This window comes from Nyctibius grandis, chromosome 4 (assembly GCF_013368605.1).
Source record: "Nyctibius grandis isolate bNycGra1 chromosome 4, bNycGra1.pri, whole genome shotgun sequence".
NCBI lineage: Eukaryota > Metazoa > Chordata > Aves > Nyctibiiformes > Nyctibiidae > Nyctibius > Nyctibius grandis.
In genome coordinates, this window is record NC_090661.1 from 101,416,156 (window position 1) to 101,443,448 (window position 27,293).

At 42.3% G+C, this 27,293-nt stretch overlaps 1 protein-coding gene across 1 annotated transcript in view; it reads left to right on the forward strand.

Annotated features, from left to right (window-relative positions):
* Positions 1 to 3,312: 3,312 nt before the first annotated feature.
* ZRANB1 (zinc finger RANBP2-type containing 1) overlaps positions 3,313 to 27,293 on the forward strand; it is a 46,878-nt gene continuing 22,897 nt past the window's right edge. The window contains exons 1-3 of the mRNA XM_068400169.1: positions 3,313 to 3,413; positions 16,233 to 16,330; positions 17,084 to 17,934. Of these exons, the coding sequence (XP_068256270.1) occupies positions 17,121 to 17,934 (814 nt within the window). The 5' untranslated portion in view covers positions 3,313 to 3,413; positions 16,233 to 16,330; positions 17,084 to 17,120. The remainder of the gene's footprint in view (positions 3,414 to 16,232; positions 16,331 to 17,083; positions 17,935 to 27,293) is intronic.

The window sequence follows — 27,293 nt, forward strand, 5'->3', positions numbered from 1 at the left end:
CAGTTAGTGAAGGCACATCATCTCCAAGGCATGAGTGAATTCATCTCCGCAAAGCAAAGTTCCCAAAATAACACATTAAGCTGTCAAATGAGTATGACTGGTCCAAATTCCTTACTAGGGAGTTAAAATTTGTCCTTAAACCGGTGGCATAAAATTAAAATTTGGGGTGGAATATAGGAAATTAGTACTTGCATACAACTTCTGCTACCTCTACCAAAATAGAATTGTCTTTCTGACATTTAAAAGAGATGATCAAATACCAAATCTATTGAGAACTGTGTTATTAAGCCATGTAGATTTTGATTTCTCTCCAAATTAGAAGTCTGAAGGCTATTGTTGGATAAAATATACGTGTAAATATCAATGTTCTAAACCGCTGAAAGGTCATTCCTGTTGTATTTTATTGTTTAAGTCTAGAACAAATGGCAAACTCCTGCAAGGCAAACCTGGTGGGAGATGCCAGCAGTGTTTTGAGATAAAGCCAAAGACACGGCCTTAGGAATAATGTTGCCAACATCAAAAACGTCCGGTAATTCGGCGATGCAGCCAGGATTCGCTTTTGAAACTAACAGCTCTAGTAACTACGTTCAAATCCGATTCTATATTTGCCTTTATATACTACACAGGTACCTGTTTTGTTACTTGCAATGCTCCTGTTCTGTGGAACCACTATGCAGATATGAAAACCACTTGCCTCTAGAATTGTTTGAAAATCTTTTTTTTCAGTTGGTCATAATTTTTTCTTACCTGTGCAACAAAAGTCTTTGACATGATACGAGTCTAGCTTCATTAAAGCTCTTTTCTGTGTTGTGAAAGTACATTACATGCTCCTGATGCGCTGCAGTGCACGGTGTTTTGTTTAAAATACGTTTCCATGATCACCAAATGGTTTTCTAACAGGTTTAGGAAATATTCTAGAAGAATTTGAAGTGATGTTTTCCCCAAAATTATATATTCCTTTGATTTCCATATCTTTTTACACAGTCTAATCTATAACAATTATTTCTGGAAATTTCCCATTGTTGTACATTTGTGGCAGGTTTTACCCTGCTACTTCTTGTTCCCTCGCCAAGAGCAAGGGATACATTTTCTGAATTATTTCTAGGCACAGAGATGGCACGATTCCTTAAGATAAGGAATATTTCTTTTACATGACTTATCCAAGTTCATCTGGATCTTATATGTGGGTGTGGGAAAGAAAATACAGTTGTTCCCATCTTTTCTATAGCTAAATATACGTAACTGTTGGTATGTTTCCCAAAATGCAGACTGGGGCCCAGCTTGTTCAGTGGAGTCAGAAAGACAGTTTAGTAAATAACGAGTCTGGGAGAGACAAATCACATTACTCTCCCCCCCAACAGTTTTTGATGTTTATAGGGAACTAATTTAATTGCAAATGGAGACAAATTTCTATTTCAGTCTCCACAAGTAATTACATTTTACTTGTCCTGACTCCAGTTCTAGTTGTTTGTCTGCTGAACAAAGGGATTTTCTCTAGCGCAAGGCACCGCTGCTCTGCTCGAACATCTTTTATGCTGATTGAGCAAGAAGGGATGGATCCAGCTGGTCAGGAGAGGACGAGTTTCCCAATGCAACACCCATCCCGAGGCATTAGCCGACGGAGTCCCCTCTATCGCCTCAGCTGGGAACAGGGAATGAAACCACGGGAATAAAAAGTGCTGGAACATCTGAGAAAGCCTGAAATAAAAAGAAGGAACTGCGGTGGTGTCTTCGTTTAGACCGCACCCAGGGCTAAACAATAAGCAGTTGTTCTCTCACCACTTGCCCCTTGACTGACTAAGAAAGGGAATCGGGAAAAGGAGGGAGACTCGTGGGTTGAAATTTAAACAGATTTAATAAAATAAGGAAACCAATATCAATGCTAATACAAAAGACACAGAATTATACTCAGCCCACAGAGTGGTGGCAAGTCACTCCAGGGATAGCAATTGTTGAGAAGGGGGGAGGAGGAGGATGAGAAAAGGGAGGGGAGAAGAGAGCAGAGCAAAGAGCCCCCCATCCCCAGCTGCTTTTCCATTTACAGTGACCCTGAGGTTAATGTTACAGGACACACCTGTGGGCCAGCCTGGGGCAGCTGCCCTGGATTTCACTGCTCATGGCCTTGATCACCAGCCCACAGCTGGCCACAGACTGAAACAACATGGAACAGAAAAGTGATTCTATAAATTTTATCCCTGCAAAACCAGGACAGGTGGAAAAAAAAAGTCAGGTATCAAATGATGTCAGACCCGTGACGGAAGAGCGAAGATGTGGCCAAATACGCTTCTGTCAGTGAGCCTACGAGAGCAGCTTAAGGAAGATGCAGACTCGCCATTTTTGAGTAGAAAGCAAAAAAAACGATTGCGTAGCCAGCGCGAGGACTGACCCCACAGGCTGGTGACGGCTGTTACCAGCCTTTTCCCCCCAGCAGAGGAACGGGCTTTGCACTGCACGACCTGCTTGGCTGCGGAGTCCTCCGGGCCAGGGGGAACGTCCCCAGCGCTGAGATGGGAATGGCTGGAATCTGTATGTGGAGGGGACATGGAGAGTTTATTTCTTAGGAGCGCTCAGGGAAATGTTTTGCTGTGGAAGAACCGACAGAATTAACGCCGATCTACCCGAGGTCAGGGGCTTGGGCACGAGACCCTCCCTCGCCATTTCCCCTGTATCTATTGCACACGGATGTTCCCCATCGGGACCCTGCGGGGATCAGCGGCCACAGAAGCGATTTTCGACGGCTGCCGCCCGGCCACGTGCCTTCGCAGGGGGTGTTGTGAGGGGTGATTTCCACAGGACAAGGCCTTGTCCCCCACCACCGCCGCTGACCACGGCGGGCCCCGCGCACAGATGTGCGGGGAGGGCCCTGGGTGCCCCGGGCGGTGCGTGAGGGAGGACACCCGGGGGGGGCCCGGGGGCCGCGGGGACCGGGGCTGAGGGGCCGCGGTGCCGCCAGGGGGCGGGGCTCCCCGGCGGGGCGGGGCCAACCGCAGCACCCCCGCAGTGAGGCGCCCCCGCGGCACGGATGACATCACCCGTTCTTCCCAAAGAGGCGCGCGACGATTGGCGGAGGGGAAGGCGCAGGCTCCGCCAATGGGCGCCGGGCAGGGCGGCAGGCCGGGCTGACGTGCGGGCCCCTGGCCGTATGGGGGTTTATTTTGCTTTGGGCCGCTCCAGCCGCCGCCATTAGAGGAACCCGGGGAGCGGGGCGACAGGTTCCCCCCCGCTACGCCGAGTGGGAGCGTCCGCGGTCGCGGCAGCCCGCCGCGCTGGGAGAGACCATGTCCTGAGCGGGGAGGGGACGCCGCAGCCAGTGGGCCGGGGAGGGGAGGGGGGGGGGGGGGTGGCGGTGCGGGGCGCAGGCGGCTTCCAGCGCCCAAGCGTGTGCCTGAGGGACGGCTCCGGGCGGCGGCGAGGTAAAACCCCTCTCCCCTCCCCAGGCAGCGCGGGGGGGAGCGGCCGGCGGCGGGGGCGAGCCGGGCTGGGCCGCGGCGGTTCCCTCGCCGGTGACCCACCGGAGCGGGGCCGGGGGCGGCCCGAGCGAGGGGCGGTATGGGGAGTCGGCTCCTCCGTGGCCCGGTGACCGGCTCGGGCCGCGGTGGGGTCACCGTCCGGCGTGGAAAGGGAGGGGTTTGCCTCGGCGGTGAGCGCTGGCCGGAGGGCAGCCGGCTGGGCAGCCGCGGGATGCGGCGCTTCTCCCTCGGTCGTAGCCCCGCCGTGTGTAACGCGGCTGCTGGGAAGCTGTTACAGCGCCGGGAGCCTGGGTACAAAGGCAGGAAACTCCGATTTGTGTCTGTTGGGGCTGGTTCTCCGGGTGCTGGGCTGAGATCACGCCGCTGCTGCCCCCGGTTCTTCCCCCCCTCCTTATTTTCCTTCTCGGAGGTGCCCGTCGTGAGCCGTGGCCGCGGTGGGGTCGGGGGTGGGAGCTGCGCGCTTGTGTCCGTGTGTTTTGGGTAGCAGAACTTCCGTGGTGTTGCCTATAGTACAGTATCGCGTCGATGGTTTATCAGAAATAAAGTACAGCGTGGGGAGGATTTCAAAATCGAGCTTGTTTTTTGTGAAGTGTAAAAAAAATAATGAGAAAAGTTTAATTAGTGAGCGAGGCGAGCCTTGGTAACCCACGCCTCCAGCGCCTTTCTGGCTCTACCTTCCCAGTCCCACACTGGGGCAGCTCCTGCCAGGAGAGGGTAAAACTTCTCTGCGGAGGTCACGGAGGTGCCTGCGAGTCCTTCCCTGGGGGTGACAGCGGGCATTCCCTCCAGCCCTCACCCCACGGCTCCAGCCCTCCGTCCCCAGAGCACCCACCGCTCTCTGAGGAGCAGCCGGTGGGAGAAAGGATGGGAGCAAATTAATCCTGGTCCCCTGCGTGGCAGGCACAGCACGGCTGCTGAGAACTTTTTTGCTGCCATGGTGACTTTCAGGGATGCCAATAATGACAACTTTTTCTAGAATTCTTGGGGAGTCGATGTAGTCAACAAATGTTGTTTGACGGGCTTTGTGCTGTGCTTGAACAGTCTCTGTTCACTGGCTACCTACTGTGTCGTAGGTGGTGGAACTGGCATGTGAGTTTAACGTGTTGATACGTTTGTTGATGCAAAAACAGGTGAGATGTCTTCTGTGTAATACCTTAACTTCTTCCCTTCTCTAACCCATACTGTGTTAAAGCTCATTCTGGTGTGAGAAGGACCTCGTAACAGTAGATCAGAAGAGATTTGTTGTACTTAGTTTTGCTTTTCCTTCTGCTCACAGAATGGTTTGGGTTGGAGGGGACCTTAAAGATCATCTAGTTCCAACCCCCTGCCACAGACAGGGACACCTTTTCACTAGACCAGGTTGCTCCAAGCCTCATCCAGCCTGGCCTTAAACACTGCCAGGGAGGGGGCTGCCACAGCTTCATCTAGCGTTTTATATTTGGTGACTGCAGAAGAGATTTGTGAAACTGCTTTCTTTTTTTTTATTTATTTTTTTTCCCCTCCTTTTTCAGTGGTTACTCAGAGAGGGGGAAACAGGTAAGCAGCAGGAAGTGCTCTGGAACTCTTTTATTGCCTCCTTCCAAAGGCCAAGTTGAATTGGTGTCTCAGCATGCAGAGTCTAGCATTTCATATGTAGAAGATCACCTCTGATTTAAGTCTGTCAAAGCAGAAAAGGCTTTTGGATGTGTTGCATTTGTAGGATTTGTGAAACACTAATTATGTGATTAGTTCTCCTGAAGAAAAAAGAAATTATTACCTTTGCTTTTCTTACGCCGCTTAAGTAAGGACAGGCAGATGGGGATGACTGATGAGGCCATAATCTGTTATTGTGGAATTGTATCCATTAGCATTTTCTCAGAAGTATAATTAAAAATATTAATTTAATTGGAATGCTGAGTGGCATAAAAGCATCAACGGGATTCATCACAGAAGCATGACTTAAATTGGAGACTAGTTGAAACGCAGAATTGGTCAAGGTAACATTTTCAGTCTTAGCCTGTGTGTGGCCATTCTAATGGTCCTTCATTTGATATGTAAATTCCTTGGGGAACCATCCATCTTTGGTGTTCTTTTGCAAGATGTATCTGTAAATAAGTCAGAAGTGTAAGTAGAAAATACTTCACTGATTGTATGGGAGGTTATTTTTAATACAGACAATCAAATAGTCAAATGTACTCTTAGGCACTTTAATGTGAGATTTACTGGCTCCTTCATATGGTATTAACTTAGGTGTTAACGATTTGCTTTCCAGCTTCTCTTTGCCATATCAGTTTTGCACCAAGTTGAGATTGTGCAGCACTTTAGATCAATACATTCTTTATTGTGATACACCATCTATTAATTGCAGCAAAGCATTTAAACTGTTGCTGCTGGTTCTGTTGGTAATCTCATGCCCCTTCCTTCCCCCAAAAATTTGAAGACTGGGTTATTTTGAGTCATTCAAAATTTATGTCAACAAGTAATCCTCATTTTAACTGCATGAATTATGCTCCACAGTTTCCTGGTACTAAAATGGAACTAAACTTTAGTTTGGCAGCTGAAAGTGGCTGGCTTAGCTGTAAGAGAGTTCTTAATTTTTAAAGAATTGAGGTAAAGTTGAAATGAGAATTTTTTTTCAGCACAGCTGATGAAGAGCTTACCACTTCACTTATCACATTACCACTACACTTATCAATGTAAAAATGAGTTAAATAACAGATAATTATAACTTCATAATGTCAGTTGAATGGAATTTGTTATACGTTAAAAAGAAAGCTTCTGTCTTCTAATGAAGATTGCAAATATCAGGAATTCAGACACTTTCCTGGTACTTACTCTTTTTTGTAGCACTTCTTGCATAGCTGACACTGCTTTAACTTGCACAGAATCGGATCGATTTTGTGACCGTTCATTTTTGCATCATCGTTGCTGAACCACACCTTCTCATATGTTTGTAGTTAATTCTTTTGGACCTTTCTTGAAATACAAGATTAATAATAGGACTATTACCTCTTTAGTGTCTAACAGTTGACGTTGAAAAGAAGAACTTTAGTACTTCAACATCAATTCTGAGAACACGTTAGTCTATAAAAATACAGATGATTTAGTATTCCCTTCTTTTGTGGCATGGGCAGGTTTTCAGCAGCTCTGTAGTCAGACTGGAGTGCTATCCACCTGGCATTCTTCAAAAGAACTTTTTTCCCCCCCCGTGCTGCTGTCCCATTTATACAAAAACTCATTTTGGTGAAGACTGGAGAGAGGAGAGGTGTGGAGGGGCTGGAGTTGGGAATGAGTGCAGTGACGTTTGAAGAAGGAACAGTCTTCAAGGGGGAGCTGATGTGGAGACCTTGGTTCAAGAAAACAGACGGAATGGTAGATTTTTTAATGAGGAACACGGTAGGGTAATACACTGGGAAGAGTGGTGGTTGCTGGTGTGTGCAGAGCATCTTGCCTACAAAGCAGCCAAGTTTGCAGCCCTTTTGCATCTTCTGCTGTACAGCAGATATAATTAAGTTGGCATTTTTCCCTTTGGTTATTTGCATTTATCCTGATATAATCTGTTCTGCTCGTTCTTAAAACAAGGACACCATTGCATCATTTAGTAAGGTGGAAATTTTTTTTTTTTTGCTGAGAATGGCTGCTAATTTTGCTTGTATCCACATGTGCATTACAAATTAACGACAGTTTGTACTTCTAAGACAAATGCAGGAGAAGGCATAGAATTTACATCTGTCTTCTAAGCTTGAGCTCAGAATTGAGCTGAAAATACCAGTGAGAGCTAGGTACAAAAGGAATACCAGGCGTGCAGTCTGCTGTCCAGGGCATGGCGGGGCTGGAAGGACGGACCTGTGTCTATTTAGGTAGGTGTAAATAGGACTTCTTTCTGAAGCTCTTACTTGTGAGCAAGGAGGTTGCAGTCTGTCTTCTTTTTTTTTTTCCTTCTCCTTCTTCCCACTGTGCCAGAAACCAATACATGGTGATGTTTTATTTGGGTTATGTTTGCTGTATTTTTTGTAAACAAATGTTAAGGTTTAAAAATCCTCCGTGTGATTCTTTGACTTCAATTTGGTTTAGCATGTAGTCTCGAGTAGCTGTTTTTAATGAAACAGAAAAAGTCTGAGTTACTGGGGAGTGCACAGACATTAAGAAACTTTTGTAAGTTATGTTGGTGTTCTGCCGTCTTCCACGTACTCAGGAGTTAGCTTTCCTGAGCTGAAGAAAATTGTCAGAACCATGGTTTATGTGACTCTGGAAAGAAAAACAAACTCGAGTGGTCTGTTTTGTTTTCGGTAGATAGAACTATTATGATCAGGTAATCTTTTAGCGGCTTTGAAGTTGCACACGCTTTTGTAGGTCCATTCATTTGAAAACCATGTGTCTGATGGTGCAAAGTCAGTTGATTACCTGGGAAGGAAAATGGCTATCATAAATATAATAAATGTGGATAATTCTAGGAAAAAATAGGAAATTTGCCTTGTGAAGGTGATTGTCAGTTTATGAGAGAATCCTATTTCTTGTGGTTGTAAAGTTGCATTGTGTCGTGTTGGCTTGTACTTCTTTCAGGCTGATGGGCTTGTAAGTATTTCTTCTGTCTCCATTCATCTTCCCAGTATCTAAGCAGGGATTCAGTAGAGACAGCTGGCATATTTATTAGTTGCTGCTATCTGAATACTCCCCTGAAACAGCTTCAGTCTGCAGGTCCGAGTCTGAAGTCTGCAGTTTCAAGACGTGTTGAGTATATACTTGTTTTCACGCTAGGCCTGTGGGTTTAGGTTTTGGCTACAAAGGCTTCCCCTTACTGTGTGCTTGTTGAGAGGCTAATTTTTATCTTGCTGAAGGGTTGGGATGGTCTGCTCGAGTATTTATGTTATTTGACCTCCACATTACTGTTTAGCTTGGCAGGAAGAAAAGTAATTGTCACCTCATGGCTTTTAGATGGTTTATTTAAAGAAGGTTGTTCAGTGTTGTCTCTAGGAGATAGTTAATTCCCACTCCCCAAAAGCAGAAGGTTTACTGTTTTAGAGCTGTTACTCTGAAACTTTCTAGCAGCTCAGGGTACCTTGCAGTGATTAATCTCGAGTTGTTGGATATGTGTTACGAGCAAAATACAGATTACTAATCATAAGGTTAAAAAAAACCCCAAAAAAGTGATTTTTCTAAAAAAAAAAAGAACGGATATCAGTCCTTCTCTAGAAGGAGTTTGAATTTTTCCCTGTGATATTTGGTACTAGTTCTTTGCACTGTTAAGCAGTGACATACACAGTAGTGGTTTTTGTGTGTGCTGTGATAATAACATTTTTGCTTCTATATTTTTTTTTCCCATTTTTTTGATACTTTGCTGTCTAGCCGGTATCTTAAGAAGAGCTGGATAAAATGAGCGTAGCTTGTATGGCTTACTCGAACTAGAACTAGTCTTAAATGTAGCCCCATTGCAAATGTGCATACCAAAGACGGTCCTTACCTGTATCTGAAAGTGGCTTGCCATTAATGAGGAGGAAACTACACGATAGTTGACGTTGAGTGTGTGTTTCCTTGTTTCATTTGGAGGCAGGTGGTTTTTCTCCACCGAATGGTGACTATGTCTGCATGGGGCCATGGTCTAATTTATGGTCAGCCAGTATTGAGGAGGTCTGGAGGATAATGACTAGAACTGCATGTCAAACATACAAGTCTTACTATAATGTTCCCTGGTTGTTGGACAGGTTTAAGTGTTTTGAAGTTTTGATGTCTGACTCCACAGTGTGTTTTTGTTCAGAGCGTGACATCTGGTTTTCCTCATCTTGTGTGAGGACGGCTGAGATCTAAACAAAAATGAGTCTCATGTTTTAGGCGTATAGTCTAAACACAGATAAACTATGGTTTTGTATTTGACCTCACTTTTTATAAAGAATCCTCTTGTTCAACTTCTGTACTTTGTCCAGTGTAAATGTCTTAAAAATGAAGTTTTAACAATTCTGTTGTGTTTTATTACGTTTGTTACTGTATTGTACGTCTTCTCTTGAGTCAGTATTCATCTGTTGCTGACTGTTCACGATGATCAGATTAATTACATGTTTCTGGGTGTATTTATGCGAATATTCTATCATAGCTCATTATTTTGAGTCACTTTGCTTGGTTTTTGATTAGTATTGTGTGGGAGATGCTGTGTGTTATGTAACTGATGATCTGCTTACTCTCACTTTCCCAAATGGTATTGGTTTCTAAGTACACAGTCGTATTTAGTCCATCCTAATGTGTAGTGACATCTCATCTAAATAGTTGTTCACTTCTAATTGAGTTTAAAACAAAACCAAAAAAAACCCTGAAAAATGTAACTCTCTTGTGAAATAAGAAAGAGGGACTGAACTGCAAGCCGCTGCGATTGTTTTTTATAGGTTGTTTTCAACAGTTAAGGTTTTCCTAGCTTTTAGTCAGAAATTTAACGGAGCTGTATGTAGTTTGACCCTTTTGAGATGAGTAACAAATAAAATGGAAACTTGCATTTTGCAAGTTACATGCCACGATTAACCATCGTGGTTAAGAGCACAAAAATGCTTCAAGGGTTAAACATCAAAATAAAAAAAGACAGCAGAAAGAGTGAATGTTTAGTATTGTCAAATACCTGTTAATTCTGTGATGAGTTTTAAGCTTTTGCAGAAGAGTTTATTATAGTTAGTTCTACATCCTCACCTGAAGTTCATTGCCAATCCTTGTATTTCACGTCTCCAAAGATCTGTAACCTCCCGAATGTTTGACTTCTTACTGCGTAGAACGTTCGCAAAATTAGGCATCATCTCGCATTGAAACTGCGTATAAATTATCTTGCTTATGCAAAGTCAGGCTTTAAGGTTTATTTGAAATGATAGCAGTTGGATTAGAAGTGTGAATAGAATATTGAAAAGAAAGCTGAAGCAAAATCAGCGTAATTTTTCCTGAATACCATCAGTACCTAATGAAGTGGACATGAGATGCTTTGAAATGATATGAATCCATAAATCAAAATGAAAGCAATTTTTTATTAATTGTATGTAAATAAAGCCTGTCAGAATTCACCCAATGAACAGACTTCCAAATGTTTTAAAAATTTACTATTTCCTTCTCAATTTTTTTTTCTTTTGGCTAAGAGAACTGCATTTCTTGCAGCATGTTTCTTAGTGAAAGATCGAGTCTGCTGGATTTTTAACTAATTGCCTGCTTATAAGAGTAGATGAAAAGTTGTACTTAATGAAGGTCATACCTAAAAATCTGCAGTACAGAGTATTTGTGGACAGCCTAGACTATCAAAACCGAAGAAAAATGTTAAAACTTATTTAACGTACTAGATTGTAAATAGTTACTCAGTTACAACTAAAATATTTTCAATTTTTCATATGCACCATTAATGTTGTTTGTAGATTGTGTTGTGATTTACATCGCAATGATTTTCTTTAATAGAGCTGAGATTTGTGATGATGTTAACTTGATGATGCCTCTCAAGACAGCAACATTCTTCCCATTATCCATGTTTTTGGGAGCCAAGGAAGAGCTCTGCTCCTCAGGAGAGGTGGTCCTTGTGTGTTTCGAGAGCAGTGCTCTTACTGGCGTGAGGATGGGAAGGATAATGCTGTTTGATAAAAGCTTCTGTCTTCCAACACAGTTCTTGCTTTATATCTGTATTGTATAATAAAGGGATTTCTGTGTTCTGGAACCATCTGAGACCAGTTCCCACCGTCTGTACTGCAGGTAGCCAGGTAGTGTTCTTTAAAGAAATAAAAAGTTCGTAAGCAGAAAACCCCACCTCACAGAGCAGCTTGCAGAACGTGATTTCAGTGCTCTTCTCCTGAGATGACAGAATATTTTCTTCTTTTTGCTGATCTGTTTGGGACAGTATCCTTTCATTTTTGAAGAACTGTCCTAACAACCAAAGCAAAGTGCTTGCTTTGGTGTATTCAGGCTAATACAGAAAATGCTTCTACATTTGTGACTTTGCAGTAATCTTTCCATTCTTTATTATACTACGTAGTTATTGCCCTTACTGCAAAGCATCCAGATTCAGTGCTGATCTGATTTGGTTGTCCCATTGACAAGGTCAATGTTCTTTTTTTTTTTTTTTTTTTTTTTAAACTACACTGCAGAGATGACAATGGAACTTACTGTTAGTTCCCTTCAAACTACAGCAGCCTGGGTTTTAATATAGTGACCTGTTGAGGCTTATGCTGAACTCTTGAGAAAGCAGTCGTGCAAGAATAGCAAACTGTTGAAGGTGGAGTAAGTAAGTTTAGTTTAGAGAAGAAAGTGTCAGTAAAATTCCACCTTAGAAAACCAGGCAAATTTCTTATGAAAATCTATTCTTAGTACTTGGCAATAAATTTCAAATAGGTTATTTAAAAATGTAAGTTGTTTTTGTTGAAGTGTATGGACAGCGTGATACTTCACAAGGATTCTTGGGCACAGATACCAAAAGTGAGTTTGAGCCAGTTAAATAGCAATGTCTTTTATGTAGGAAATCATTGAGGAGATTTTCAGAGAGCTTACAAGTTTGTAAGAAGCAAATTGGCCTTTTTTTCATTTAAGCTTGTGTACAGCTGTGTTATCCATTAGACCTTCCTACTGGCTGTATTTAAAAATTGGCAAAATTCTTGTTTGAAGAAATGTGTTTGTTGAAGCCTTGGTACAGCTTATATGAGCTTTAAAAAGATGCCGTGGTTAGGGTCAGCAGCAAAGTGTTCATGTTTATAAATGTATTTGTTTGGAAACAGTGAAATCAAACTATGGCTTTGTTTCCTACTGTGAACAGTTGACTGGGATTTATCTTACGCATCTTTTAAAAACGTTTTGCAGTTTTACAGAACAAAAGCAGCTACAACTACCTGAATTCAGACTAGTGCATATTTTATCATAACCGTTTAAGGTGGTAACCCAGATGTGTGATTTTAACAGGTTTTCCTTTTACAGCTTTAATTAGAAAGCTTATTTATGTATAAATGAACTTCAGTTTTCTATGAAGTACACTAATTTTTTCATGGGTAATTGGAAGAGAACTTGAGGTAGTGACGTACAAGTGGGGATGCTTCTGAAAATGTGTCAAATTATGCGGGGTTAATCACAGGCGGTTTTTCTTAAAAAGCTGTTTGTCCATCGTGTGTGTATATAAACTTCACAGCAACATTATCCAGCTGTTAGTGAGCAATTACAGCTGTCGGATTGAGACCCTTTCGTGGTGATGTACATCTAAATACACTGTGTTTCATAATACATAAAGAACACAGTCAGTGAAAGTGCTGCTGTTTGATTTTTTGCTTTGACTCGCAGTCCTGTTCCTCTCTGCTCCTTTTTGTGGTTGGATGTGTGAAAGGTGTTACTTCTACACTCAGGAACTGTTGAGTTAATAGGTTCTGCGTTTGGTTAAGAGACACCTCTCTCTCTTTCAGAACAAGGCGCTTCTGCTTATTTTGTTCCTCTGACAAGTCGCTTCAGTGTTTTAAAATAAAAATAAACAAACCAGCCTGCCTTACTTCTTGGAGCAGCCTAAGAGAGGCAGCTACATCAGGGGGAAGGAGGGTGGATCTCTTCTGCCTCGCAAGCCTTGCTGAAGGCTTAAGTTGATCCCTAAGCTCCCTTTTCCCTGTAAGTACAGAAGCAGTTGGCTTTGTTCGAAACTCCGCATACGTGAGCAAAACGAGTTAAGGTGGGAACACTGATTTGATCAGTATGGTTACGTAAGGCTTCTGCTAGCACAGATGCCAGCACCATCCCAGCAAAAAATCTGTAGTGTAGATGGTCTAAATCAGCCTCTGGCCTGTTTACCGGGAAGGGCTTGATCATTTAATGAAATGGAGCTCCATATTGTTCCTTGTTTGAGCCAAAGGGAAAACAACTTCTGGACACAGTGACTAATTAAATCGAGGAGAGTATAATATATCCTGTCATAAAAATGTTATTTGAGGACTTCATTGTTTCTTCCCAATTTCTGTGTGCCATTGTGTGTTTTCCCATGCACCTAAAAAGCAGAATATTCTTAAAAGTTGAAGCAAAGCAAAAGAAAAATTTGTGACTGTTCTAGGTGACCTTTTCTGACTGACTTTATTTCGTAAAAAGGTAATCTGGTAATGTTTTGATTTATCAGAATTTAATATATTCCTTTAATGTACTGAGTTACTCTACTAGTCTGTGCAGAAGGCATTTAGCACACTGTATAAACTGATCAATTGGAACTTGATTGGAGTTCTGTGGGTTTTAATTTGTCTGCTCATGCTTTTTGGATGTTAAGGCATGCACCTGCACTTCATAGTCATTGTTGTGCTATTTCTCTGTGAGAGAGGAGGTACTACGTGATTCAGCGTCTCCTCTGTGAAGAGTCTAAAATAACAAGGTCACTTGAAGACAGAGCAGCAAAGAAGTAATTCTGAAAAAATGTAACAAGCTTCAGACTGCTCAGTGGCTGGATGATGGTCCTGTATCACCTGTGAATCGGGTGGTTCTGGTGTCTCTGGGGTGGGGTGCAGCTGGGGTCAGACCAAGACCTGAAAGTAAAAAAAACCCTGATATGTGAAAATGCTAAATTTCCTCCTCTAGCTGTGCCGTAGTGGGTGTTGGCAGAGCTATCAAAGAAGAGAAATTGCATTGCTCCACTGAGCCTTTCTGTATTCTTTACTTCATAGTAACCTGAGGCCTCTTGTTTGGAGGCAGCGAGCTCGTATCTCAGAGGCTTTTGAAGCTGCAGATACTCAGCCTCTCTAAGAATGACATCTGAGAGCATCTAGCTTTTTCAGGGGCGCAGAGAATAACTGCAGCTAAAAACCTGATCTCATGATGTATATGAAAGCTCTTCTGTAACACAGTATGTACTGTGCTAGTTTCATAAATAGTATCTCAGCATTTGTTTAGATCATAGTTGTAACCAGCTGCTTTTTCGAGCTGCAGCAATCTCCTTTCCCAGACTTAATGTCAGTAAAACAGATGATGCTTTGTTTTCTTGCCCCATCCCAAATGGGGGTTGGGGTTTGTTTGCAATGGGAACTGCTGGGTTTAAGGCTTTAGAAAGTAGGGCAGGTAAGAGACCGTTTACAGTTACAGATCCCTCCTGGGCTTCATCTCGCAATGTATGCAGATCTGGCTCTTGTTTGGAAGCGTTACCTACTCAAAACATACCAGCTTTTGCTCAGGTGGAAATTATTCTCAAGCTTGTATTGGGCACTGAAGTACTGGGACAGCCGCTTTCTGGTTGTCCTTGGTAGCAGAACTGAAACTGCTCTTGGCGGTTCTGTTGGTGGCAGTTGGCAGGTGCACGGGCAGCGTGTTGCTTCCTTCTCTTTTCTGAAAACCATGTTCAACTGTGTGACAGTCCTAACTAGAGAACATTAATATCTCAGAAAACTACTGCTGTAGAGAGAATAAGCTTATTAAGAAATGTTAGAGACGTTAAAAAAACTTATTTTGGGAATTGGGGGGAAAAAGCCTTGACCAAGTGGAATAGATCAATCTAGCACGTAGTGTACTCACATAGGAGGTGTTTTGCCAAACCTTTAGTTTGTTTATGGAGTAGAGAAACTGTTTTGCCTCCAAGCTTCTGAAAAGTCTTCTTTGTGAAGTCAACTTTAGTAAAAGCAAGTTGACTTTGTATTCTTGTGTGTATGTATGTATTTTTCACTTATTTTATTACAGATATGGGGACCGTAGTATGATCTCCCTCCTTTTTTTCCCCACTGTACATGGACATTTATGAGGAACGGTGGAGGGGAAGCTGTAGGAAGTCTTAATTGCCTTCTCAGCACATTCCTTAGTCTGATACAGTTTTATAACGTATAGGTGGGAGTGAAGTGCTCTGCAGGCTGTTCAAACAAATCATATTAGAACCCGAGCTTTATGAGAAAGCTTTATGTGTTCCTGATTGCTCATCGGCTTTCACGCAGCATAAATACAGATCGCTGCTGAAAAGGATAGTCCTGCCCTCTCCTCTGTCCTGGCCATGCGATAGCCCCTCATTCATGCAGCCACCTGATCTGGTGAATAGATCAGAGTCGAGCTGTTGGAAAAAACCTGTGCTGCCTGCTGGAGTCTACAGAAGGGAGATAGTAGCAGTGAGGGTGACAAATTTAAGTGGATATTTAGCTATGCCTTGGTAGGGCAAGGTGTGTATGTGAAGGTATTTCAGTGAAGAATGTACTAACTCATAAAACATTTCCTAATCGGAGAACAGGTATAAACTGATTTTTAGTTTGATGTATCTAGTTTTGAATTTAATCCTGTTGTGTAACTTCTCTTTTGAGCTTTTTGTTTACGAGACTCTGGGTGTTTTTGTTAGCCAAGAGAGTTGCAGTATGATGAATGAGAATTGTCAGTCAACTGATACGAGGACTTTGTATTTTAAATAGTTCTGCATGCTTAAAAATAGCACATAGTCAAGTCTTATATGTTGGGTAACTATTCTGTGGTAAGGGAGGAAATACTGTACAGATTTTTCTGTTTGTCCTTTATCTACCTGCCTCACCCTTTCCCTCTGTTATGCCCTCTACACAAAGCTTTTTTTCCTTCCCCATCCTAAGTTTCACATTGCAATAAGAGTGTTTATAGATGTTTTGATGTGAATTTGACGTTGTTTGGATCTAGTTCTTTTACTTCAGCAGATTGATCACTTGTGTGGGGACTGGTTCTTTATAGATACTGGTTTATTTTAACCAGTCTATATGTTAGTCTCAGCAGGTCACGACTGAGTTTAAACAAGTAAATTGGGATCAGAATAGGTGTGGCGTTTAATAATTAACTTTCTGGTTACTCAGGTCCAGTAGGAAACCTATAATGAGTCTGTTTTCATTTTGTTTACAGGAATAGTTATCTGCTTAGTCTCATCCTTCATATTTGGCAATCTGAGGAAAAGGTCTGAGCCAGCATGAAGACAGAATCCCCTCTTCATTAGAGAAAAAGTGAGTTGGAATTGGATTGAAATCTGGATTTGTAGAATGAAAATACTATGTTAGCTTGTCAACAAAAACACAGCTTGTGCTTGCCTTCAAGTGGTATTTTAACTTTGTTATGAGTGATGTCCAATCAAGCCCTAGTTTTGGTTGAGCACATGTATAAAACTTTCAAATATATGCATTTTGTGTAAACTCCTACACCCTACTTTTCCAAAAGAATTGCTTACTCACCGTATAACTGCCCACCTGATGCACTCCCTCCTTCCAAATCCTGCGAGGTCTTGTAATAGACCTTGCAGGATCTAGACTTTGTGTTCCTTTTCTTGTACTGCTGTATTCATATTGAGTTTTATTTTAATAATTTAGTATTTGTGTCTTGTTTCTGTAGCCGTATGGTCTCTTCTCCAGTATTCTCAGTGCTTAATGTGTATCTGTTTTCTGAATTGTTTGGGAAGCTTCTGTGCAAATTTTAAGAAATTCCAGAAATGCAGGACTGAGTTTTCTTGTCATTTCTGCATTTAAAATCCCGAATTCTGCATTTAAAATGCTGTTAGCTCAAGCCTTATCCTTTTCATAGTGTTTTTTCTCCCCTAAATGTTCTAACAGTATCAAGAAAAAAAGATAGCGCATTTGCCCAGCCTGATTTTCGTATTTGGTGCAGTATACATCAACTGGGTTAAATCTCATTTACTTTTTCTCTTTTTGAAACAGAGCTCCTGTGCAACTATTGTGTACTAATGATGTATTCTGATTACTTAGCTTTCTGCCTGACGCAGTTCATTTCAAGAAGTGCACGATGACAGAGCGTGGAATTAAATGGGCTTGTGAGTATTGTACATATGAAAATTGGCCGTCTGCAATCAAATGTACCATGTGTCGTGCTCAGAGACCTAGTGGAACAATTATCACAGAAGATCCATTTAAAAGTGGTTCAAGCGATATTGGTAGAGACTGGGATCCTACAAGCACTGAAGGAGGGAGTAGTCCTTTGATATGTCCAGACTCTAGTGCAAGACCAAGGGTTAAATCATCTTACAGTATGGAAAGTGCAAATAAATGGTCGTGCCACATGTGCACATACTTGAACTGGCCACGAGCGATAAGGTGTACTCAGTGCTTGTCTCAACGTAGGACCAGGAGTCCCACAGAGTCTCCTCAGTCGTCAGGTTCTGGTTCAAGACCAGCCCCTCTTTCTGTTGATCCGTGTGAGGAATATAATGACAGAAATAAACTAAACACAAGGGCTCAGCACTGGACTTGTTCTGTTTGTACATATGAAAACTGGGCGAAGGCCAGGAAATGTGTTGTATGTGATCATCCCAGACCTAACAACATAGAAGCAATAGAACTGGCAGAGACGGAAGAGGCTTCGTCAATCATAAACGAGCAAGACAGAGCTCGATGGAGAGGAAGCTGTAGTAGTGGTAATAGCCAAAGAAGATCTCCACCTACAACCAAACGTGAATCCGATGTGAAAATGGACTTCCAAAGAATTGAATTGGCTGGAGCTGTTGGCAGCAAGGAAGAACTTGAAGTTGACTTCAAAAAACTAAAGCAGATAAAAAATAGAATGAAAAAGACTGACTGGCTGTTTCTAAATGCTTGTGTTGGTAAGTTGTTTGCTGCTACCTTATACTATTATGCCTGTGGTTACGTATTCTGGGAGAATGAAGAATTAAAACATAAACTGGACGTTTGATTTCGAAACAACTTTTTTTCAATCTCTGTGTTTTAATTTTAAAAAGTGAACCAAATGTAGAAGTTCCTGAAATAGCACCTGCTAAGAGAGGGTGCAGAGTTCATCCATAACCTGAACAGGGTTAGACATGTTTCCCATCTATGCTTGGACTGTTTTGACCTTTTGTAGAAATGGATATCCTTGTAACCAAATCCTGTTGTTCTATGTAGTCATTGAAAGGTGGAAAAATTACAAAACCAGTCTACAGAACAATGTGATGCCTATAATACTGTAAAAAAAATGCCATTACTGGATAATTAAAATCACTTTTCTTTTTGCTGTGGCAAGATATGCCAGTAGAATCAGCAGCTGCAGCTTGGGAGTATTTGTAAACAGTGTAGAGCTCGCAACAGTACAAGATGCTCTGTCAGATGTTAAAAATAACACCAGAATATGTAGCTCCAAGAAACTGCATGTGTAATACTGACCTTGAAAGTAATAATGTTGTATTAATACAGATGCTGTGTTGTAAATGTTTACAGGCTTTCTGAAAGTATTTCTGTAGTCAGCTGCTTCGAAGAATTCAAATACCAATTTTGTTTTGTGTTTTAGTGCTTTCCTAACAAAATTCTGGATAATGCTCCCAATGCTGTTAAGGAACAGAGACATGTGAGAGCAGGGTTTTCTTCAGTAATTGACCTTGTGAGTTAACTTTTGTGCTGTAACTTCCCAGAAGCAGATATCTTGTGCCCTAGCATACCAGCAGGTTAAACGCTTGAAATACGCAACTATTTTTAGAGTAAAACACTTCATTTGAAACTTCGGTGCTACTAGTATGTCTCGTACTGTTCCTTCATGTTTCATGAAGTCACTTTGTGGTTGTTATAATTGAGAAACTAATTTGTGGAGCTGCTTTATCTGATATATTTGATCAGGTGTAAATGTTTTTATGGGTATCATGGGTTTGGTTTCTCTGAGCTAATAAATATTCCAGCTTGGTTTTGTGTTGCGTAAATAGTTGGACAAGCACATTTCCTTTTGAAAATAGCTAGATGCCTTCAGCTCCTTACGTGCTAGCAGACGCGCAGTGCTTTTTCCTTGTGAAATGAAGCAATTTAAATTTGGTGTGGTATTTTGTAAGTTACCGAATACCCAAGGTCAATTATTGGAGGTTGTTCACGTGCCTTATAAGAGTCTATTTTGCATTCTGATAGCAATTGTATTAAATATTAGGGTTTTTTTTTCCCTCTGCTTTTTGAAAAGTGAATTTTTTTGGACTATTCCAGTGTTACTTGAAATATTTCACACTTTCATATTTCATCTGTGTGGGAATGGTTGTGTTTATATTTAAGAACATGAGTTTTGCAAGTATTTAGTGTTGCTTGTGACTATGCAATTGTATGTGAAACTCAAAATTATGTTCACAGAGATTTTGTAAGGCAATAATGATTTGGTTCTTTTAAAATGAAAATAGTTTGCAGGTATCTTGAACACATCTTGCTGAGAAAGCCAGAATGCGGATGGAGTTGTGTGCTGATTTTTCCTGCTGTTCTGCTGAAAGATTTCATGGTTTCCTTTTTGTAACTTAAACAACTTACTCTACTTCTGCTCTTTAACTGAGAGGAAAAAGCAGTAACCAAAGCTGTTAATTCTGAAATGAAGGATTGATAATTTTGAATTTCATTTTGCATATCACAGATGTGATTTTTTTTTTTCCAAATACTCCTTGTAGCAGGAATAACCTTAGGAAGTTTGAGGAAAGCCTCACAGATTCTTTTGTGGTTGTCTCTGGATGTTTTGCAGAGCGTATCTATATTGGAAAGGTATACCAGTTTAACCAGTAGTTTTAAAAGCAATAAGCCACATTTGTGCTGGTTGTTTTGTCTTAGCGTGACATACTTAAAACAATTTAACTGTCAGTTGAACAATTTTGTCTGAAGCATATGTTCTTACCATGGGAATCAACTGAGTTAGAGTGACTTAGCGAGTTACTGTTTGTTAGCCAGCTGGAGCTCGTGTGAATTTTCAGCTGAGCTGAACACTGTCAGTCCTTAGCCAAAAACAATTATAAAACAGGACAAGTTCATGTTGAATGTCAAGTGAGTTTGTGAAAATGGATGGAGTAAGAGTTGGTACACAACCTGTTGCCGTAGTCCAGGTGACAAGTGGTGGCTTGGTAGGATTCAGTCACTTCAGACTGTGCACCTCCACGTTTAAACTCAGTCATTTGTGGAGGGTCCATTTGCTTTGAGTCTGTCTTACGTGGGAGAGATGTATCAGTTTAAAGTTTTTGGATGCACAAAGTGTAGCTTTCCCTGAAGTTAAAAATAAAGATTAGAGGAGCAGGAGTAGGAGTAGTTCTTGACAGACTGGTTATTTTCTTTTTCTCTTAGAAGATACTGTCTTTCTGAAGGTACCAAGGAAAATGTTTGATACTTCAGAACAGCTGTTTAGTTGAACTCCCTCTTTGCATCTCAACTCTAGTACAAAATTCTTTTTACTAGATTTTAAATTTAATGTCAAGTTTCGTTAAAAACATATATCAGGCTACTTTTTTTCCACATCTGTTCTTTTTTAGCTGAAACATCAAGATAGATGTGTATCTTGTGTGGATTTATAAAGTACCTCTGTGTGCATTTGTGTTTTTTCTTGTTTTGTTGGAGACATTCATTAATGCTCTGCCCAGCTCGGTACATAAACATGCCATCAAGGCTTCCATTCCTTGCAAATCTAGGCTATACAAAATGTGATGAGTGCAACTCTCGTTTCAGCATGAATAGTTTCCTTGATGAAGGGTATTCTTTCCGAATCAGAAGGATTAGTGGCATTCCGCCTTTCAAACTCTGCAAGTAAATGTACTTGAATGTTATTTTTGTTATTGACTGGGTTTTTGCAGCAGTGGATGTATCCGTCAAATGATTCTTTCTCAAAAGGATGAGATCTTTAGAACTGATTCATTTGGTTAAAATTTATTAAAGTCAAAGCAGAACATCTAGTAAGCGTGGCTGTTGAATAACGTGACTTGCTACAAATGCCAGTTTGAATTACAATGAGAAATTACAAATGGCTTCGGCAAGGACGCCAGTGCTTTCTGCTGTACTGACCGAGTACAAGGTTGGTGTGAAGTACAAGGTGGCTGTCCGTTCTTGGGGGGGTTGGGAAGGGAAGCTAATGTGTATTTGTAATTAAGCTCCATTGTCTTTTGTATAACTCATGGTGTCTATGCCAAAGAGACTGTAAGAGAGGTTTGGTGGCCTGTGGGGCTTAGGGAATGTGATGTATAAGAGGAGCAGTATTGCCATGGGGCCTGGTGAAGCTGGTCACAGCTGGCTGTGGATTTAAGTAGTACAAATGGATGAAGATGGGGATGACTGTAGAACCTTTCTAGCGTTCAGAGTTTGCTTGGGGCTTACACTTCAGTACTTGCTGGAGCTTCCCCTCTCCAGGCACTTCAGGGCTGGGTTTTACAGTGGTGCTAGCAGAGTGTGGGTGCTGCAGGGCGCTGCTGGGGATTCTTGGGTTCTGTGTTTAACCCCTGAGCTTGAACTGTAGCCCGCAGTTTAAAAGTAAGCTGCATTTCTTCTCCTTTTCCTTTCTCCTCCAATCCTGCTTATTAACTGTTGCAAGAGAGTATGCTCTTCCCTTTTGGTTCAGGTCAGTAAAGTAGCTGGTACCATCATGGGCCGGCCTTCCCCTTGCTGGGGATGGTGGCTCCGAAACCAAGCAGACATGCATTCCTCTTAGCTGTGTGAAAGAAACAACTGAGAGTGTGTTTCTTAAACAAATCCAAAATATTTAGAGCACTCTGTAAGGAGTCTTGTTTTGCAGTACAGCCTTAAAAGGACTGTTAGTTCATTCCTAGTATTCCTACATATGTGTCTGCTTAGTTTTTCCTTTGTTGATTATGTTCTCTCTCTTACAGGTTTTTTTTCCTCTGTCCTTTTCTCCCTTCAGTTTTCTGAAATAGAGCCCAATGCGTTACCCAAGCATCCACAAACCCTGTGGGAAAGGAGAGTCGTTCTGTCCAGGTGTAGGGATGAAGCTGGCGGGGCAGTGCCCCAGGAGAGACAGAGGCCACCTCCTGATCTGTGTCTTGCAGAGCAAAGGCAGTCTGCAGGAACTGGCTTACCAAGGTGCTTTCAGCTGGCCCTGCCACCCAAAGTAGCCCTCCTAGCCGCTTGTTCCTGCCCTCCTCCTGGCACATTTGCATGCCAGCGTACAACGAAGTGCATCTGGAAACTAATCGTGCTAAAAATGAAGCTTCGTGAGCTTGATTAGGGGATATTTTTGTGGGGGGTGTGGTGGTTGTTTTGTTTGTTTGTTTTGGTAAACCCAGACTGGTTTCCTCATCCCATCTGTGGTACGGCTAAACCTCGCTGGGGTTGTTTATGCTGTGTTAAGGGAGTGGGAAGGGTACGGGTGGGAACAAGGCGCTGGAGGCGGGGAAGGGTGTATTTAATGCAACAAGGGGTGTGGATACCTCTTACAGATAGGAGAGGGGGCTAAGGACATCTTTCAACAGTTCTTCTTACATATGTGCTGCTTTGCCTTGTAAGGATATGTTAGAAACATACTACGTGGACTGTATGTAGGGGTAAGAGCTGTTTGCGTGCAAAAAAGAATAGGCTATAGTCCTTCTCTCATGCATAGGATGGCTTCAGGTTCAAGGTACATGTCTTCTTGGAAGTTATTTACTTATTTTTAAGCTGATGCAAGTTGCTGAGCTTGAGGAATTAAAAAAAATTAGTATACAGAAGGTTCTGTCTCAAGCTGTTATTACCTAGAGAGTGATCTGCTGTTGATTGCTTGCTAATACTAAGAAGGGAGGTCCTGGAAATGAAGAAAGAGGAGAATGAATTGAAGGTCCATAAAGGTTTTTCAGATGATCACTCTTTTGTATTAATTGATGTGTCATATTTGCTTGCCAACGAGTTCTTCCTATAAGATGATAAATTTTTCTCAGAATGTTTTTGGTGCTCAAAATGTTGAAATGGAGTAGTTATCAATAATAAAACTTTCTTTGTGGCCAGCTGATGTGCCACTGGTCAATAGTTGGAAGAGAGTGAGGGCTGAGCTCCAGAGAACACTACAGCTTGTGTGGTCAAACCTCTGCTCCTCCGCACTCTCAGTGCTAGAGGAGCAGTAAGGTTTGTAACAAGTGTCAGAGTTGGGTTTTAATGTGTCAATTGACCAGCCACTGCTTGCTGGAACGTCACCTTGGCACTTAAACCAGCCTTAGGATTGGTGTGTAGGTGGGTGAATGAGAACACATGTATGATGTAGACCACTTGTAATTGTATCTGTAGCAGAAGAGAAGCAGCACAGGGCTCCATGTTTCTGATCTGGTGGATGTTACTGAGGGATCTGCTTCTACTTTGACTTTTAAAATGTGTAATTTGGTTGTTTGAGAAACTTGTTGTTATTACCACGCAGTTCCAGGAATAGTGAAGTTGATTACAATTGTCCCACATATTCTGTGATACGAGGCACAATGACCTCCTTAAGATGAAGTGTTTCCTTTTGCAGTCCACTCAAATGTGAGAACACGTCGTTTACCGTAGCACTGCTACCTCCTTGAATCAAAGAAATCTTGAGTCTTTGGGTTGTTCTTTAGATATTTTATCTAAACAGAGTAATCGTCACACTCTTCCAGTAATTTAGCAAAAAATGTTGTATTTATTTTAACAGGTATGTTATAGAAATTAATTCTCTTTGGTTTTGCTTGTTTCATGTCAGCTTAATCCTGTTCAGCCTTTTTGAAGACTGAGAATGCCTTCCCTGTAGCATATGCGTGGCTGTGTATGTACCTCCTGAGCAGTGATGAGCCAGCAATGAGCCCTTGTGGCCAGGAAGGCCAATGGTATCCTGGGGTGCATTAGGAAGAGTGTGGCCAACACGTCAAGGGAGATTATCCTGCCCCTATACACGGCCCTGGTGAGGCCACATCTGGAGTAACTGTGTGCAGTTCTGGGCGCCTCAGTTCAAGAAAGATAAGGAATTACTGGAAAGAGTCCAGCGAAGGGCTACAAAGATGGTCAAAGGACTGGAGGACCTCTCTTATGAGGAGAGGCTGAGAGAGCTGGGTCTGTTCAGCTTGGAGAAGAGAAGACTGAGAGGGGATCTTATCTACACTTACAAATACCTTAGGCGTGGGTGTCCAGAGGAGGGGGCCAGACTCTTCTCAGTGGTGCCCCGTGACAGGACAAGGGGCAATGGGCACAAGCTGAAACATGGGAAGCTCCATCTGAATATGAGGAGGAACTTCTTTACTTTGAGGGTGGCAGAGCACTGGAACAGGCTGCCCAGGGAGGCTGTGGAGTCTCCTTCTCTGGAGACATTCAAAACCCGCCTGGACGCGTTCCTGTGTGATATGGTCTAGGCAATCCTGCCCCGGCAGGGGGATTGGACTAGATGATCTTTCGAGGTCCCTTCCAATCCCAAACATTCTGTGATTCTGTGAACCTGCCTGGACGCGACCCTGTGCAACATGCTCTGGGTGACCCTGCTTTGACAGCGGGTTGGACTAGATGATCTCCAGAGGTGCCTTCCAACCCTTAACCATTCTGTGATGCTCATGCAGTTTTTGAGGGTCAGGAGTCTCCTGCGGCATCAGCTGCTGTAGGCTGGCTGACCCACTGCTTTTTGCTGCTCTGCGGTTGCTGTTTGCCTCCCTGGCAGTTCAGCTGAGGTGTCGTTGAGGAACCTTCAACTAAATTAACAGCAAATGTGGTTGAAGTCAGGGTTACTGTTCTCTGTGCTGACTTGCTTTTAGTCTCTCTCACGGCATGTTTAAACCTTTCTGCTGTTGGGAACTTCTTTCTGTTGGTGGGCTCCTTTCCTGACCGGCCAAGGCAGTGCTGCTGCCCAGGTCTGTCTCCCCCAGCCTCTCTGCTGCCCTGTAGATAAATGGCAGAACTGCATCAGTCTGTTTGAAAGAATTCCCCTATTTCATTTGCAAGTTGTGGCAGTCAGTGCGCTCCAAAAGTATCAGATAGTGAAGTAAATAACTTCTGCTATAGCATTTTCTCTGGAAACTTCCACCTGGCTGTTCTGAAGTCATCAGAACTGTGCAGTTAGGGCAAACAGGAGTTAGTTTTCTAGATGTGCTTGTAAGCTCTCGCGTATTTTCCAAGTTCGCTTAACTGTACCAAACCTATGAATGTTCTAATAATAGAACAATAATTAATATTGTTCTAAAGAATAACTTTAATAGCATCTTAGCTGAAGTAGTTTGCTTTTAGTAGGTAGGCTAATTACAGGCTTGTTAAATATGAGCAAAGGTAATGTCTGATACCTGATGAGGAAGATGGTTCTAACGGGTGTAGCAGAAAAAAAGCAGGATCGAGATGGTGCAAGTAGTTATTATTGGGTCATTAATATTTTTAAAATTTAGTCTGTTCAAATAACCTTGTGAATCTCTATCGTGTGTCTTCTCATGTATACTGAGATTGCATATTCCCGATCTGTGCTACCTCTGAGAGTCAGGGCTTTACTAGAAGAAGAAAAAAACTTGGCTCCTGGCTCTGTGAAAGAGCGTTCCGATAAGAGGAAATGCCTGAATTGCAGATGGGAACACAGTTGAACCTCTAAACACAGAATACTGACTTGCACTTGCGTTTTCTCATGGCTTGAGTGCAGCACTTGGCGTTCTGTCTTGTCGCTGAGGACGTTGGGCTATAGCCATGTGCTTGTGCATTAAGCAAAGCACAACTTTGGAGGTGGAGGGGAGCGGGGGGCACAGCCTGGTGTCTTCAGTTGCAGTAATACCAGACTAATGTTTCTGGAGTCCACTTAAAAGCTATTCTTGCTGTGGATCTGAAGTAGACGTTGAGTCACAGGGATCCGTTTGTGTTTTGTGTAGCTCTTGTCACTAATCAGAGCTACGTCCTCACAAGAGGTCTCGCTGCTGGAGCGCTCCCAGGTGCTGTGTGAACAATCTTCGGGCAAATGCCGCTCTTCCTTTTGACATTTTAACAGTCTGAGGAATGCAGTGGGTGTCGGTGGGGAATAATCCAACTGGCACGGCGTTGCATCTGAACACGATTCAGAGGCTGCTTGTGTAAGCAATCAGGCACTTGTGTGTTATGAAATGCAGTGAATTATAACGTCAGTAAATATTTCTGTAATATTTCTTGTAAATAGTGTTTTGTTAAGCTTTATTTAAATAGACTTAATGAATTGGAGGCTCTTATTCATCTGACAGAAATCAAAGCCATTGTAGGAATGTGCCTCCTATTGTCAATAAAAGCATATTAAGACCTCATTTTGGAGGGGTGATACTGAATTTAGGAATTGCAGGCAGTTCTTATGAATGTTGCGTGTAGTTACCCCCATAGTTTTGGGGCAAGATGTGTGTTTTCTGGTTCAGATTTCTGACAATCTGCCTGTTATTACTATATTTTTGCTCAGTGTTCACTGCAGCCTTGGATTGTACTGACTGGCACTGTGAGCAGGGTGACACCTGACGAGCTGCCAGGAATTCTCCCTGTTCTTTTGAAGTGGCTAAAATAGAGTAGGTATTTGGTAGAATGGGTAAAGAAAAACTTGGACTTTTCTTGCTGTGGCTAAGAGGGGCCAAAGAGGTTTGTAATGACCGTAGGATATAGGCCCTGCCGTAGTGATGCTCTGGGTAGTTGGGTCACAGTATTTCAGTGCAGGTTAGTACCAGACAGGAGAGCATGCAGCAGGTTTGCAAGAGGAAGCTTCTTATAAGGGAAAAGACTTGTAATGGGCTTTGTGGCCAAAAATTACGCAGAATGAGCTGTGTATGGTTTGATTTTTCTGTGCCATGTTTATCTGTTGAGGCTCAGTTACAAAATCGTTAGTGCATCCAGAAGTGAGTTTGTCTGGACTTGATCTAAAAATTTCGTGACGCTTTTCTTCCCTTCCCTCCCATAAACAGCCACTTGTCTGTTGGGTTTAAGGATTAGAGGGTGACCAGATACAATACATGCACACGGTCACATCAGCATCCCTCCATGAGCTGTAACTGCACTAGTCGGTGTCATTTAGCACACCATCACTGTTCTTCACTGCTAGATAAATCATTGCCAACCCTATACTCAAAACACATTTACAATCTCTGTGTTTTTTTTAAATAAGGCCTAGAAGGCATATACAGTTTGCCTGGTTTTGATGTGTGCATTGATCTTTAGCTTAAGCTTCATCAGCAAGCTTTAGAAATGTACTTTTGAAATGACAGCGCTTATAACAATTTTAGTAATTAATTCTAGGACATGGGGCTTCTAGGAATGTCAAGTATTGCAAGACGTGGGAATGAACTGCAAGAAC